The sequence below is a fragment of the Triticum aestivum genome, chromosome 7B (genome assembly GCF_018294505.1).
Source record: "Triticum aestivum cultivar Chinese Spring chromosome 7B, IWGSC CS RefSeq v2.1, whole genome shotgun sequence".
NCBI classification, from domain to species: Eukaryota; Viridiplantae; Streptophyta; class Magnoliopsida; order Poales; family Poaceae; genus Triticum; species Triticum aestivum.
The window spans coordinates 580,062,508-580,079,660 of NC_057813.1; the positions used below are offsets into that span (position 1 = coordinate 580,062,508).

General features: G+C 44.6%; 1 protein-coding gene across 1 annotated transcript; it reads left to right on the forward strand.

Annotated features, from left to right (window-relative positions):
• Positions 1 to 2,369: 2,369 nt before the first annotated feature.
• Positions 2,370 to 6,898, forward strand: LOC123163036 (disease resistance protein RPM1-like). Its single transcript, XM_044580794.1, has 4 exons — positions 2,370 to 2,564; positions 3,129 to 3,203; positions 3,306 to 6,133; positions 6,382 to 6,898. The coding sequence occupies exons 3-4, from the start codon at positions 3,379 to 3,381 to the stop codon at positions 6,447 to 6,449; spliced, it is 2,823 nt and encodes a 940-aa protein (XP_044436729.1). The 5' UTR covers positions 2,370 to 2,564; positions 3,129 to 3,203; positions 3,306 to 3,378; the 3' UTR covers positions 6,450 to 6,898.
• Positions 6,899 to 17,153: the final 10,255 nt, after the last annotated feature.

Genomic DNA, 17,153 nt, shown 5'->3' on the forward strand with positions numbered 1-17,153 from the left:
GGTGGCGTCAGCTGGCTGTGGTGGAGGTGATTATGCGAGAAGGAGCCGGAGCGGAAGGAGAGGTCACAATTGGAAAGAATCGCAAAAAAATCATAACCTGGAGATCTCATTTCAAAAAAAATGCTAATATCGATGGAGGGGTGATTTCCTTCAATAGGTGGAAAACATATGAAATATTGGATGTTATCAAGGAAAGGTAAAAATTTAGGAAAGTTAGAATTTTAAACCGATTTCTATGCAAATGGCATTTTATTGTTTGGTAACATGATATCAGTACCTGCCCGTTTGTGAAGTGTTTGATTAGGAAAGTTAGCAAATGTTAAGAAACTATTTATTGGGAGGAAAGTTTGTAACGTGTCTGTTATTTGTTTTCTAAAACAAATTTCACTAATGAGAGAAATCGATTGATTTAGATAAGTTAGGAAAGTTAGATTCAAATCTATTATTTGTTTCTTAAAAATTTGTTATTTGTTTCCTAAAACAAATTGAACCAATAAAAAGAATCGATTGATATGAGTAATTTAAGGAAGTTAGATCCGTGATTTGTTATACATTAGGAAAGTCCTAGTTGTAATAAAGAGTGGAGAGAAAAATAAACCGATGGATCAGGATCGGAGGGGGTGGTGGGAGGAGAGACAAAAAAAACCAGCGAAAATAAACCGTGGAGACTATTCACCAACTGCTCCATTAGGAGTAGAGACAAGTTTTGCCCGGCTTCGACGACGACGAGGGAGAGGCGATGACGGCGACGCGCCTTCGGCTCGCTTCAGTGTTGGTAGTCGTTGCTAGGTACTCCCTCCGTTCGAAAATACTTGTCGGAGAAATTGATTCCCTACTAATAAAGCAAATAGTGCTTCTGGTCGTCCGTCAAAAAAAATACCCTTAAAGTTGCTATAAATTACCCGCTGTGCCACTCATAAGTCAAGAAAACGATTCGATTTTTTCAAAGTCATCGTCGCGCACAGGAGTTTATAAAATAAATACCCCGGGCATGTCACAGACGCTCTACCAGCTCAGTGGTTAAAGCATATCTTCTCCACCGCGCAGACCTGGGTTCGATCCCCAGGGTCGTCCTATTTCCTCTACCTTTTTGTCAAGCACCTCCTCCCTCCCACATACGCGTTCATGGGCCGGCCCGTGGGGCGTGACGCCCCTATTCTGTTTTCATTTCGTTTTTTCTTTTCTCATTTCTGTTTTTGTTTTTCCTTCTTTAAATTAATTCGAGATTTTCAAATTACAAAAGGTTGCAAGCTTTGAGAAAAACAAATGTTCATGCATTTAAAAAATGCCCAAAATTTTAAAACAAATGTTTCTCGATTAGAAAAAATGTTCGTCGATTCAAAAGTCTTTCATGTCTAGGATTTGGGTAGTTTTTGGAAAGTCTTTTTATGTCTAGGCGCTAGGAGTAGTTTGTGGTCCATGAAATTTGTTTTTAAAGTTTTAAACAATCTCTAGCGTGCGTGCCATGCAGTGGCAAGCTCATTGCCTTGGGATTTACCACGTCAAATGCATTGCGATCACATGCATATCGTGTACATCATCAACGAGGGTGTGGGAAGAAAGATAAGTGGAAACATGGTTTGCTAACTCAAAAAATGTTCATCAATTCAAAAAATATGCATGCATTTCAAAAAATGTTCGTCTGAACAAAACAAATGTTCATGAATTCGAAAACAATTCATGCATTTCAAAAAATGTTCGTCTGAACAAAACAAATGTTCATGCATTTAAAAAATGCCCAAAATTTTAAAACAAATGTTTCTCGATTAGAAAAAATGTTCGTCGATTCAAAAGTCTTTCATGTCTAGGATTTGGGTAGTTTTTGGAAAGTCTTTTTATGTCTAGGCGCTAGGAGTAGTTTGTGGTCCATGAAATTTGTTTTTAAAGTTTTAAACAATCTGTAGCGTGCGTGCCATGCAGTGGCAAGCTCATTGCCTTGGGATTTACCACGTCAAATGTATTGCGATCACATGCATATCGTGTACATCATCAACGAGGGTGTGGGAAGAAAGATAAGTGGAAACATGGTGAGCCACCATGTGAAAATAAAGAACACTCATAATTTGGGGTATTGAGTCATACTTATTTGGCTGGCGTGTAACTTTTTTGTCTCCCGTTGCAACGCACGGGCATGTTTGCTAGTTGATAAAAATGGATGTATCCAGAACTAAAATACGTCTAAATACATCCATTTTTCCGACGAGTATTTCCGGACGGAGGGAGTAGTATATGGATATTTTTATTATTTCTGGTATTAATTGTAGTGACTTGATAGTAGATTGAAAGTTTTCGCGTAAAGAAAATCCTTTAAATCAAAACACTCCGTGCAGTCTAATGGCGTTCATTGTGGTCAACCCCGAAGGCAGGGGCGGCAACCGCTGTATCGCCTCGTCCTCGCATTTTCAGCGGCGCTGTCGCGGCAAAACTTTTCCCAGACGATAGGGCGGCAGTGCGGCACCACCATCGCCGCGCCCTAGCCTCACGCCAGAGCCGAGAGGGGTCAAGGAGCGGCCTCTTCGGCGCCGGCGAGCACGAGAACCTTTCTCTGTCGTTTCTCCCCGGCGGTAATCTCCTCACCTCATCTCTGCTCCCCGGCCACCAAATCAGCGCTCTTCCTTTCGAATGTCTAGGCGAGGATATGAAATCGTTCGCCGTAGCATCCTGGATCATCTTGTTTTGGGTAGATCTAACGCGCCGGGACATGTGAAACTAAGTCTACGCACTGTCAGTCAAAACAGCTGACATGACTATTTCAGTGTACTACGTAGATGTGATGCTTTCCTACAGTCCAGAGGAAGAGCTGGAACTCCTTTCTGTTCCTGTTTTCCTTGTAGCTACTAGCTGGTTTCTTACAATAGAAATTGGAGGGATCCCCTGTTTTCATAAAGAAAGAAAGAAAAACTGAGATGCATGGGGAAACTTCATCAGTAAAAGCCACACCATAATGGAACACTCGAGCATGCGGCTAATTCATGCATGATCGTGCAGCTCCCTCTTCTGACATGCTTCACATGACACGTAGAAGTACAGTACAACCTATGTCTCGATATCTTAGTAGCTTAGCCGCTATTGTTAGTGTCAGATGCAATCATGTTTTGTGCTCATCTGTTGTTACTCTGGCAAAACAGGCTGCCGAGAAGATAAATTCACTAGCAGTTCATCCATCCTACACATGATTGTCACATGGAGAATTCCAGGAACAGGTAACTGTGGCTGGCCTTTGCAGTGACCTGTGATGCTTATCCCTGCAGCCATACGATGTCATGACTGATTCTGTCATTTCAATTTACTCCAAATGATTGCAGATCTGCATTTACATGAAGCTTCTTCAATGATGTCGTGCTAGTCTGCTGTGCTAACATTTTGAGGGGATCACACATGGCAGACACCCTATTTCTTGTTCTCAGAAAAATTGCTCTCTCCCTCGGAGGAGCGGCGTCAGAGAAGCTGAGCACAGAGGTAGTGGAGGCAGCATCGGTTCTGACGGATTTCGAGCATGGCATGAAACAGATCGAGGGCGAGTTCATGATTCTGCAGGCATTTATTGGCCAGGTTAGCGCACAGAATGTTGGTGACAAGACATTTGATGCCTGGCTGGACCAAGTTAGAGATGTTGCCCATCAGGTAGAAGATATCATTGACGAGTATACTTTCCTCACTTCGCAAGCTGCTGGCATAGACGGATTCTTCAAGAGGAAATTCCATCAGGCTAAGAGCTTTGCAGCATGGCGGAACCTGTCAAGCCAGATTGATCAAGTAGAAACTCGAATTCAGCGGCTCACTACAATGAAAGATCGTTATGGAATTTCTGTAGGAGAACCGGGCAGGAGTAGCACACTACAATATGCCAGGCAGCTCTCTCTATCAGATTCTTCTTATCTATCTGATGATACTGAGTTAGTGGGCAATGCCAGTGAAATAAGTATGTTGACACAATGGCTACTCACAGAGCGACAAGACCGATTGATCATGTCCATCCTTGGCATGGGAGGTCTAGGAAAAACAACCATAGCAAGCAGTATCTACAAAAATCAACAGATTATCAGAATGTTTGACTGTCATGTGTGGGTGACTTTATCTCAGAATTATCTAGTTGAAGACCTACTGAGGCAAATCATGAAGCAACTGATGGACCAAAGAGCCTACATGGCCAGTGGTATCGAGACTATGAGTCGTGTAAGACTAATTGAGGAACTTCAGAGCTACCTACAGGACAAGAAATATATGATTGTCTTGGATGATGTATGGGATAGAGATGACTGGTTATTTTTGAAGCGTGCACTTGTAATAAATAATCATGGAAGTAGAGTGCTAGTGACAACTCGCAAAAAGGATGTTGCTTCCTTAGCAAATGACGGATTTGTTGTGGAGCTTAAAGTTCTTCCTTATGCTGAAGCATGGGACCTATTCTGTCAAAAGGCATTCCGTAGATTAGAAGACAAAATATGTCCACTAAATCTGAGGCCTTGGGCAGATAAAATTGTGAAGAAGTGCCAAGGACTTCCACTGGCTATCGTCGCAGTTGGGAGCCTTTTGTCGTACCGAGAACTAGAGGAGCAAGAGTGGAGTTCTCTCCACAACCAACTTAGCTGGCAACTAGCTAACAATCCAGAGCTCAGTTGGATTATGAGTGTTCTGAATCTCAGCTTGAATGATCTCCCAAGTCATTTAAAGAATTGCTTCCTATACTGCAGCCTTTTCCCTGAAGACTACAAGGTTAAAAGAAGATGGATCTGCAGGCTTTGGGTCGCAGAAGGTCTTGTTGAGGAAAGAGGTGCCGGGACAACAATGGAGGAAGTTGCTGAGTGTTACCTAAAGGAGCTCACTCGTCGTTCTCTTCTTGAAGTTGCAGAAAGGAATGTTCATGGAAGAGCTAGCTCATTTCAAATGCATGACCTTGTGCGCGATGCATGTCTGATTGTTGCAAACAGAGAGAAGTTTGCTGTCGTATACGGTGACCCTGGTATAACCCAGGTTAACTCTGAAGTCCGCCGCTTGTTTGTTCAGAAGCATGCTCGGTCTCTAAAGGTTGCTGCAGCGTCACGGATCCGATCTTTAATCTTATTTGACACACAAGTTGCATCCTCTTGGATATATGACATTTCATCAAATTTCAGACTGATCCGTGTCCTGTGTCTAAGGTTTGCTAACATTCATCAAGTGCCGGCTGTTGTCCCAGACTTGCTTAATTTGCACTATTTGGATTTAGCTCACACAAAGGTTAAGCATATACCAGCATCGCTCGGTAAACTTACGAACCTACAAGTTTTAGACCTGCGGTTCACCTACGTGGAGCAGCTGCCATGGGAAATAACAAACCTTACTAAATTGAGGCATCTGTATGTATACATGCTCCGTGATGTTCAAGAAAGGATATTTGACTGCTTTTCTGCTACAAATATCCCTGGCAATATTAGCCGTCTAAAGAATCTGCAAAGCTTACAATCTGTTTCGGCCAATAAAGACCTACTTACGCAGCTCGGTGAGTTGACACTGATGAGAAGTTTCGCTATAATGAAAATGCGTCAAAACTACATTGCAGAGTTATGGGACTCCTTGGCCAGGATGCCTAGCCTCAGTAGGTTGGTTATTTTTGCAAACAGCAAGGATGAGGTTCTTAATCTGATAAAGATAAAGCCCTTGCGAAATCTGAAGTTTTTTTGGTTGAGAGGGAGGTTGTATGAGGGAGTGCTCCCGCAGATGTTTGCAAGTTTTGAGAAGCTCGCTGCGTTGAAACTTGATTGTTCTTGTCTGAAGAAAGATCCTATTAACTCCTTTGCTCACACGCTGAATCTAGTGTATCTGAATCTTTGCAGAACTTATGATGGGGAACAATTAACATTTCGTGCAGGATGGTTTCCCAAGCTCAGTTCTCTTGCATTAGTTGACATGGAACGTTTAAATTCGATTGAGATTGAGGAAGGCACAATGAAGGTTCTACATACTTTGGAGATTGTTGGTCTAAAGAGTCTGAAGATAGTGCCTCGAGGCATCAAGCACATTAAGACACTACAGAAGATGGTTCTAACAGATATGCGAAAGGAGTTCATGGATAGGCTGCATGCGGATGACAGTGACATTGTTGAGCATATACCTGACATCCAGAGTTTTGACTCCTTCGATTCTGAAGCTGGTAATCTCCATATGTACACTGTGAATACCTTGAGCAAACCGTGGTTATGGTCAGTTTAGTTTTTCACAAATAGTACATGTTAGGAAATCTCAAGCCCCCCCACAAAAAAATTTCTCAAACCAGCTTGTAAGAAAGTACTCCCAAACACCATGCCCTTATTTTTTCCTAAATCTCCTTTGACTTGCTGGTTAAAAAATATCTCTTCTGACTCACTGTAAATGTGTAACTTGTATTGATTGACCTTGCAGTTAAGAAGATGGTTCTTCTGCCACATCTTGCAAAGAAGTATGGCACAGGCTGGTGGGAGCTTTGTTAAGATATCTAGATACTTATGTTGGTTAGGGTTCTACCCGCCTCTGACATGTAGATAAACTTGGAGTGCAATTTGTATGATAGTCCCTCCGTTCCAAAATAAGTGTCTCAGCTTTAGTACAACTTTTTACTAAAATTAGTGCAAAGTTGTGACACTTATTTTGAGACAGAGGGAGTATGATTGTAACAACCTTAACCGTGCATTGTAAGTATACGTGGACTCCTACGGTTGGTAGATACGCTTCCCAACATTTTCATAAGCTGCAGGCAGGAGATATATCGGGCTGTTTAGATTATTGCTCCGAGACGCGCTGCCAAAATATTGGTCGTTGACCCAGACGTGGTGCTCATTTGGATGGAGGCCAAATAATTGGTGCGCCCACCCCTCCGTAGCAGCTCATAGTTCTTGCGCAGGGCGATCATTTGCCCCACTGCATGGAGGGGGGAAGCATGTGTGCTCTAATTGAAGATTTCTGTTGTAGCAAAAGTTTTTCTTTTTGTGGTGAGTGTTGTAGCAAAATTTTAATCTCTTTTTTTTTGCGGGTGAGCAAAATTTTAATCTCTTTACAACCACTGTAGATTACTGATGCAAATGGCTCTACATTCCACCCTGCATAGACCTGAAATGGCCCCTTCATTTTTCCTACTGTATCCAGCAAGCTTTATTGTTTTGAAGAAAACATATTTACTGCTCCTTTTCTAAGCCATCCGAGAATTTAGAAATTTTTATTTCTTATCTTGACCAAGTTACACATTGTAGAAAACTGTTACACCGAGTTTGCAAAAAAAAAAAATGCATCAGTTTTGGCTTTGCGTTAATGTACAGTTGCTTGGTTGCACATTTCTAAAACTGAAGTTGCACATAATTTTGGAAATATCTAACTATTCAGTTTATGATGCATAAAGAATCAGCGGTCTTACAACTGTTAAGCCATTGGAGCCCACCACTGTCGCTACACAAGCTGCAATACTCAAGGTACATTATTATCAAGTGTGGGCACAGTTACAGATACTACAGCAGAACAATCGTGCATCAGAGGGTCGTTGTTTAGTTTGTACTATTGTACAATGGGGATCGCAAGTGGTGCGTTGGTTTTCACCTCCGTTTCCTCGCTGCTTGGTTGCGTCTGGCGCGGCTTGGAGCATCGTATAGCGTTTTTGGGCAAGGCCCGCGCTATCTCTCATGCTTCCCTTCGCCTCTACCCCCGCCTGGGCTGGAGCAAGCGCGTCGGTGTTCCTTTCTTCAGATCAAGTTTTTAATCCGAGCCGCAGAATGAAAAGAGACATCGCTATCCACGCATGCAAGCTTGATGTACTGTTCGATCTATCTACTATATTTATTTATTCCCTAAAAAAGAACGAGAGGGGCAGATCCAAACAATCGCGCCCATTCATCATCAATATCTAATGGCCCATAATCCTTCTGTGTTTGACGTTGCAAACCACGCATCAAGCCACTGCAATCCATCTATCGCTAATCTGCCCCGCCGTTCAAAAAAAGAAAAAAAAACGCTGCCTCCACGACCGCACAACATCTCGCCCCCTCCTCCTCCTCTTCACAACGGACGCCACAGCACGGGCGGGGGCCTCCGCACGCCGATCCTCCCGCATCGTTCGCCGCCCCGCCGTTCCTCCCGCAGCTGTTCACCGCGGGAGCCGTCGCACCGTTCGCCGCCCCGCCGTTCCTCCCGCAGCCGTTCACCGCGGGAGCCGCCGCACCCTTCGCCGCCCACCCGTTCCTCCCGCTCCGTTTGCCGCGGAGGCTGCCGCGCCCTTCGCCGTCCCGTCGCATGGTGGTCGGAGGGGTGAGATGATTGGCTCTGGTGGGTTCGGGCATGTCTACCTCGGGAAGAATCTGGACACTGGCGAGCCCTCGCAGTAAAGCAGGTGCTGGCTTGTGCGATTTGGTGATCTGGTTTGCACTTTCTGCAGACTTGAAGTCATTCGTTACACTAACTCTCTCTCCTTTGTTTGATTTTTTTGTTCCAGTTTTGATTGGAAGCACCAACACGACGGGAGAAAGCCCAAGTGAGTACTACTTACCCAACTGATCTGGTTACAAATTTAGTTGTTGAGATTTTTCTTCATATAAGGTGATTTGTGGCTTATGTTTCTACAATTAGGCGCATATAAGATAACTCAAGGAAGAAGTGCAGCTCATCAAGAACCTTTTGCACCCCAATACTGCAGTGAGTAGATGAAATACTACTGATTACATATCAGATTAGGTGCACTGTATATATCTGTCAGCGATCAAGATGGGCGCCAAGTCGAGGTTCAAACCAATGTTCGGCCCAAGAGGTAGTCTCGCGTGCCCGCTCGGCTAGCTGGGCCTGAATGGGCCTAGACCACTCACATACATATACCCAGGACGACAACGAGGATAGGTGGCGGCTGGCAAACGACTAGTTTGTAATCTGGTAGATGGCGTGAGCCAGTAGTTCTTCCTCCTCTCCCTCTCGATCCCCTTCCTTGTTAACACAATTCGGCCATGGTGAATGAAATTCGGGATTGATACCTCACAATCTGGCATCAGAGCCATTCCTCCCCACCACCCTGGACCTTCCCGTCCACCGGCGTCACACCAGGCTCGCCGACTGCCGCCGCGCTGAAGCCATGGAAAAAATTTCCCCCGAGACCAAGGCGATCTACAAGCTGCTGAGGGCGGGTTTCGACACCGCCTTCTTCAAGAGCTCGGCGGAGCGCAGCCAGGAGATGGTCTCGGCCCTCGCCAAGCTCGACAGCAAGCTGGACCAGCTCTCCGGCCGGATCGAGGACGTCAAGCTCTCCATCGGAGTCGACCTCGACGAGCTCCGTGGCGAGATTGGGGTGGACCGCGTCAACGCGCCCTGCCCGACCGCGCCGTCGTCACCACGCGAGCCGCCTGCGTCCACCAAGGGCATGTCGATCCACAGTGGATCAGGAGGATCTGAAGGATTCTGCACCGAGAGCGACCTCCGAGCGCCAGCCCAACGATACGTACAACCACCGGCTCGAGGTATGCCTTCAGATCAGAGCACCACCAGACAGATCATCCAGGCTCCAGAAATTTTTCGTCCGCATCAGGCTGAAATTATGGGGTACAACCCTAGAATTGAACTTCCGCGATTTGATGGCTCGAATCCCAAGCTATGGCAAACCGATGCGAGGATTACTTCAGGTTCTGAAACAGGCCACAACAGCAGTGGATTTCATTTGCGTCAGCTTAGTTTGAGGACACTGCAGCGCGCTGGCTCGAATCAGTTCAGCGTTGTGCCCTGCAAGTCAAGTGGGCTGAATTTTGTGCCCTGCTGCAATCCAGGTTTGGCAGGAATAAACACCAGAATCTCTTGAGGCAGATGTTCAAAATTCATCAATCAGGTTCAGTAGAAGATTATGTGGAACGTTTCTCTGAACTGTATGACCAACTCACAGTGTATGAAGCACAGCCGAACTGAAGGAAATATGCCCTAGAGGCAATAATAAAGTTATTATTTATTTCCTTATATCATGATAAATGTTTATTATTCATGCTAGAATTGTATTAACCGGAAACATAATACATGTGTGAATACATAGACAAACATAGTGTCACTAGTATGCCTCTACTTGACTAGCTCGTGAATCAAAGATGGTTAAGTTTCCTAGCCATGGACAAAAGAGTTGTCATTTGATTAACGGGATCACATCATTAGGAGAATGATGTGATTGACATGACCCATTCCGTTAGCCTAGCACTTGATCGTTTAGTATGTTGCTATTGCTTTCTTCATGACTTATACATGTTCCTTTAACTATGAGATTATGCAACTCCCGTTTACCGGAGGAACACTTTGGGTGCTACCAAACGTCACAACGTAACTGGGTGATTATAAAGGAGTACTACAGGTGTCTCCAAAGGTAGATGTTGGGTTGGCGTATTTCGAGATTAGGTTTTGTCACTCCGATTGTCGGAGAGGTATCTCTGGGCCCTCTCGGTAATGCACATCACTATAAGCCTTGCAAGCAATGTGACTAATGAGTTAGTTGCGGGATGATGCATTACGTAACGAGTAAAGAGACTTGCCGGTAACGAGATTGAACTAGGTATTGGATACCGACGATCGAATCTCGGGCAAGTAACATACCGATGACAAAGGGAACAACGTATGTTGTTATGCGGTTTGACCGATAAAGATCTTCGTAGAATATGTGGGAGCCAATATGAGCATCCAGGTTCCGCTATTGGTTATTGACCGAGAATAGTTCTAGGTCATGTCTACATTGTTCTCGAACCCGTAGGGTCCGCACACTTAAGGTTTCGATGACAGTTATATTATGAGTTTATGAGTTTTGATGTACCGAAGGAGTTCGGAGTCCCGGATGAGATCGGGGACATGACGAGGAGTCTCGAAATGGTCGAGACATAAAGATCGATATATTGGACGACTATATTCGGAGTTCGGAAAGGTTCCGAGTGATTCGGGTATTTTTCGGAGTACCGGAGAGTTACGGGAATTCGTCGGGGAGTATATGGGCCTTATTGGGCCATACGGGAATAGAGGAGAGGGGCCGAAAGGAAGGAGGCGCGCAGCCCCCCTCTAGTCCGAATTGGACAAGGGGTGCGGCCCCCTTTTCCTTCCTCCTCTCCCCCTCTTTCCCCCTTCTCCTACTCCAACAAGGAAGGAGGGAGTTCTACTCCCGGTGGGAGTAGGACTCCCCTTGGCGCGCCCCTACTAGGCCGGCCGCCCCCTCCCCTTGCTCCTTTATATACGGGGGCAGGGGGGCACCTCTAGACACAACAACAATTGATCCCTTGGATCTCTTAGCCGTGTGCGGTGCCCCCCTCCACCATAATCCACCTCGATAATATTGTAGCGGTGCTTAGGCGAAGCCCTGTGTCGGTAGTACATCAAGATCGTCACCACGCCGTTGTGCTGACGAAACTCTCCCTCGACACTCGGCTGGATCGGAGTTCGAGGGACGTCATCGAGCTGAATGTGTGCTAGAACTCGGAGGTGCCGTAGTTTCGGTGCTTGATCGGTCGGGCCGTGAAGATGTACGACTACATCAACCGCGTTGTTCTAACGCTTCCGCTTACGGTCTACGAGGGTACGTGGACGAACACTCTCTCCTCTCGTTGCTATGCCATCACCATGATCTTGCGTGTGCGTAGGAAATTTTTTGAAATTACTACGTTCCCCAACACGAACATGGTACATTATGTGACAAGGTTTATGGAAGGATTGTCACCTTCAGTTCGTCTGCTTGTTGGCATTCAACAACCTGATGATCTGGATTCAGCTTACGCGTTAGCGTTGCTATCAGAAGAATTAGGAGACAATGTTATGCAGCAACAATACAGTTCCTCAGGAAGCAGACGACTGCATGTGTCCACAGTGCCAAAACAGTCTGTCAGCAAAACTGCAGATGAGAGAAAAACTTCAGAGCAACCGCGTACAGATGACAGGTGGGCTGCTTTGCGAGCTTACAGGAAGTCCAAGGGCTTGTGTTTCATATGTGGAGAACATTGGGCACGTGAACATCGATGTAAACAGGAAGTGCAATTGCATGTAGTTCAAGAAATGCTGGATTATGTGCAAAGTATGCCTGCTGATTTCAGTGATACAGAGGAAACTGTTACTGAAGAAGTCAATGCTATCTGCATTTCAGCAGCAGCTATGAGAGATGTAACAGCCCAGCTACAACTACTATGAAACTAAGGTGCAACTGCAAGGCCATCTTTTGGTTTTTCTTGTGGATTCTGGAAGTACTCACTCCTTTGTGGATGGTACAGTAGCTGCCTCTTTTGCAGGAGTTTCCTCAATACCTGTCAGCATGGTTAATGTGGCCAATGGTAGCTTAGTTCCTTGTACTCAACAGTTGTAGAAAGGACATTGGACCTGCAATGGTCATGAATTTGTCAATGATTTCAGAGTGTTTCCCTTGGGTTCTTATGACGGGATCCTTGGTTTGGATTGGTTGTCTAGCCACAGTCCAATGCAAGTTGATTGGGCAGCCCATTGTCTCTCCTTCCAGGTACAAGACAATTTGGTTACACTGCTGGGCCAAGATGCAGTTCCTTAGTTGTTTGCTCTGGTTGAAGTCTCTGCTTTGCTAGCAACTGAAACAACAGGAACCACTAAATTACCTATAGAGATCAAACAACTGTTGGATCAATTTGCACCTGTATTTGCAACTCCAACTGGTCTGCCTCCAAGAAGAAAGTATGATCATACTATTCCCCTGGTTCCTGGAGCACAACCAGTAGCTGTTAGACCTTATAGAGTTGCACCCGCACTGAAAGATGAAATGGAAAAGCAAGTTCAGGAAATGCTTGCAGCTGGGATTATAAGACACAATAACATTGCCTTTTCTTCTATGATTATGGTGCAAAAGAAGGACAAAACATGGAGACCAGTGTTTGACTACAGAAAGTTGAATGCTATTACAATCAAGAGTAAATATCCAATTCCTATTATTGATGAGTTGTTGGATGAGTTAGCTGGATCTTCTTGGTTTACTAAACTGGACCTCAGGTCTAGATATCACCAGATCAGACTAGCACCTGGAGAGGAACATAAAACTGCATTTCAAACTCATTTTGGTCACTTTGAGTTCCTGGTGATGTCCTTTGGATTGACTGGTGGCCCTAACACCTTCAATTTTGCTATGTCTGTCACCCTGTCTCCCTGCCTCAGAAAATATGCCATCAATTTCTTTGATGATATTCTTATATCCAGTGCTTCCTATGAATTGCATTTGCAACATCTGGCAGAAGTGTTGAAACTGTTATTGCAACATCAGTGGCATGTGAATCTCTCTAAATGCTCCTTTGCTCAAACTCAGATTGGATATTTAGGGCACATTATTAGTGCACAAGGGGTATCTACAGATCCAACAGAAATTGTAGCTATTCAGGAATGGCCAGTGCATGTGTCTGCAAAAGAAGTTAGGGGATTTCTAGGACTTGCTGGGTATTATAGGAAGTTTATCTCTCAATATGGGATGTTGAGCAAGGCTCTTACTAATCTTCTCAAGAAAGGGGTCCCTTTTCACTGGTTGAACAATGAACAACAAGCTTTTGATCTGTTAAAGAAGGCCTTGGTTTCAGCCCCTGTACTAGCACTACCACTACTAGGGAAAACCCTAGTATTAGCGCGGGTTTTGAGGCTAGCAGCAGCGCGGGTGGCCGCGCTACTAATAAGGCGCTACAGCTAACTCATAGTAGTAGCGCGGCCCTTACCTGCGCTACTACTGTTGACGATATCAGCAACGCTTTTTATGAACGCGCTACTATTACCTAGCTGTAGCGATTTCGCAGTCCCTCGCTACTGCTATATCTTTCATCATTTTCCCCGTACCCCTTTTCCCTTTCAGTTTCCCTTTTAGATACTAGATACTAGGTATTGCTGGTAGATATCAAATTCATAAACCATTACTGGGTAGTACTCCCTTCATTCCAAATTACTCGTCGTGGTTTTAGTTCAAACCACGATGAGTAATTTGGAACGAAGGGAGTATTAGATAACAATTTCATGCATAGTCAACATGCATCCTCAAGCAGTACAAGGTCATATCAATGGTGATCATCATATGTAGTTCTAGATGATATCGACGACGATCATCATATGTAGTTCTAGATGATATAGCCACACACACATATGTAGTTCTAGATGATATAGCCACACACACATATGTAGTTCTAGATGATATCAAAGACAATCATCATCCTCAAGCCTGGGCGGTTGGTGTTCCTGATAGTAATTAGGATGGCCTGTCCAACACGAAGATTCTTGCCATCGAGGAATTTCTTCTACCCAACCGAGTTTAAGTGTGTGCGACTGTCCGTGTCCACGCGGTAAGTACAGGTTGTGACGGAGCCCCTTGCAGTAAGCCGTAGTCTAGCTGAGCCTTCTTCATCAGGCTCGATACCATAACTCACAAATATGCTCTTTGCCAATTTCTGAATAAGAAAAACATATCAATTAATAAATAGCCTCGCAAATAAGTACATATGGATTATCTACACTATTAATAGTTTCCTTAGATTCTACACTAATAAGCATGTGATCGAACTCTACACTAAAACATATCATCGACTAGATTCCACACAACATACCATATCATTGGACTGTACACTAAGTAATTCATCGGATAATTTGCATTTGTAAGTATAACATACCATATCATGTCGATCAACCATGGTATTTGTCAAGCGGGTCACGAATGGCACCCCGACAAAGTCAGCACGTGGAGGAATTATGTCCCACAAGTTGGACACCTCCTCCTCACTCAGCCTTGTTCTTTGAGCTAGGATGGCTTCATGAAGTGGGTCCTCATCATCTTCATCGAGTGGGTCCTCATTATCTTCATCATCTTCATCATCTTCATCATCTTCCACCAGGTTGAGATAAATGACAGCCAGCTTGGGTCTTTCTGCTCGGAAGGAGAAGGTGATCAACTCACCCCCAGTAAGACGCATGCGAGCGATGAAACGGGCCCATCCATCTCCTCCAATCTGTGAAATATTGTGTCCTTTATCGACCTCCATAGTGTACGGCCCCCCAGGAGCCTCAAATGTCATAGTGTCTCCTGTCAGCTTGTTGAATTTCAACCTGACATTGCATGGGATGATCTGTGTAAAATAAGCAAAATGACACAATGCAGTAATGCCAACACTAAAAATAAAATAGTTATTACATTTCATCTAATTTCTTACCACCGCATGATGAAAACTCGGCTGGAAGTAGATGCCGAACAGCTTGCCAGTTGCAAGGCTGCTGGCGCATCTTGACTTGCACAGTCGACATAGTGGTGGTGGTGGTGGCGCCATTTTTCCTAAAGCAATATGAGTAAAGGATTAACGATCCACTTCACAGGAAAGAAAAACAGCAAGGAGGAGGAGGTGACGGCGGCGCAGACGGAGGAGGGGCGACGGGGGTGGACCAGCGCGGGGAATTGAAAGGGGATCTAATGAGTGTGTGACTGTGTGAGTGGATCAGATAGAGGAGATGGGGGTGTGAGATGAATGGCTTAGCAGTAGCGCGCTATAGGGAAAGACGCTACTGCTAAGCTACCTAGCAGCAGCGCCTTTCACAATAAAGCGCTACTGCTATGTGTCAGCATGTAAAAATAGACTTTGTTCAATATATCAAAAATACATTGATCATCAACGATCTTTTTGTGTACAATCTGATTTGTCAATATGAGTCCTCACCGGTTTAGGAACAGGTGAAGACTCATATTGCAGCCACAAATTCTACACATAGAGTTCAATGAAGACCAAGTGCTTGTCAAAGTTTGAGAAGTAACATATTTAAGGTGGTAGAAACTCTCTTCACGGAGTGAGGTGGGACTAAATTTTTGTAGTAAACTTAGCAGTAGCGCTTATTGGAGAAATGCGCTGCTACTATGCTACATAGCAGTAGCGCCCGTCGTTATAACGCGTTGCTGCTATAACTAGCCTCGCGGCGGCCTCGTGGGAATCATAGCAGTAGCGCGTCTTTGAGCGGGCGCGCTACTGCTATATCTGTTTCAGCAGCGAGTTACTCTTGAGCACGCTACTGCTAATTAGCAGCAGCGCCTTATTTTAAAGCGCGCTGCTGATAAGATTATGTGTATAGGCTTTTCCCTAGTAGTGTACCCAACTTCTCCAAGGTTTTCATATTGGAAACTGATGCTTGTGATGTGGGTATAGGAGTTGTCCTTATGCAGGAAGGATATCCAGTTGCTTATGTCAGTAAAGCTCTTGGCCCCAGGAACCAAACATTGTCAGTGTATGAAAAAGAATACCTAGCTATATTATTAGCAATGGAACACTGGAGACAATATTTGCAGCTTGCTCCTTTTGTCATCAGAACTGACCAACACAGCTTGGCTTGTCTTTCTGAACAGAGACTGCACACTAAGTGGTAACAGAAAGCACTGACAAAAATGTTGGGATTACAGTATACTATTGAGTATAAAAAGGGTGTTGACAATACTGCAGCAGATTCTTTGTCTAGGAGACCTCACAATCCTCAAGATGTGTTACCTGAACTGCAACATATTTCTTCAGTGCAACCTACTTGGCTTGAGGATATTAGTCAGAGTTATGCCGATGACACCTTTGCTTCTGACTTGCTGAAGAAGTTGTCAGTGGCCCCTGCATCTGACAACAAATTTTCCCTGAAAGCTGGAATCCTTCGACATGGAAAGTGTGTCTGGATTGGTAATGATCCTGTGTTGCATAACAAGGTGGTAGCTGCAATCCATGACAGTCCAGTGGGAGGGCACTCTGGGTTTCCTGTGACTTACAAGCGTGTGAAGCAACTATTCAAATGGAAAGGAATGCGAGGGTTTATCAAAACTTATGTCAAACAATGCTTGACATGTCAACAGGCCAAACCTGAGTGTATTCCTTATCCAGGTTTGCCAGCCTCTGCCAATACCAAACCTACCTTGGGAAATGGTTACAATTGATTTTGTGGAAGGACTTCCTACATCTGGCCGCTACAACTACTTGATGGTTATTATCGACAAGCTCTTCAAATATGGCCATTTTGTTCCTCTGCACCATCCTTACACAGCTGAAATAGTTGCTGAAGCATTTCTGAATTCAGTGTATAAGCTCCACGGTATGCCTCTGTCTATTGTCTCTGATCGAGACAAAATCTTTACTAGCAAATTTTGGACTAAATTATTTCAGAAGTCTGGAGTTATGTTACGTTTGAGTTCAGCCAGACATCCACAATCAGATGGACAAATA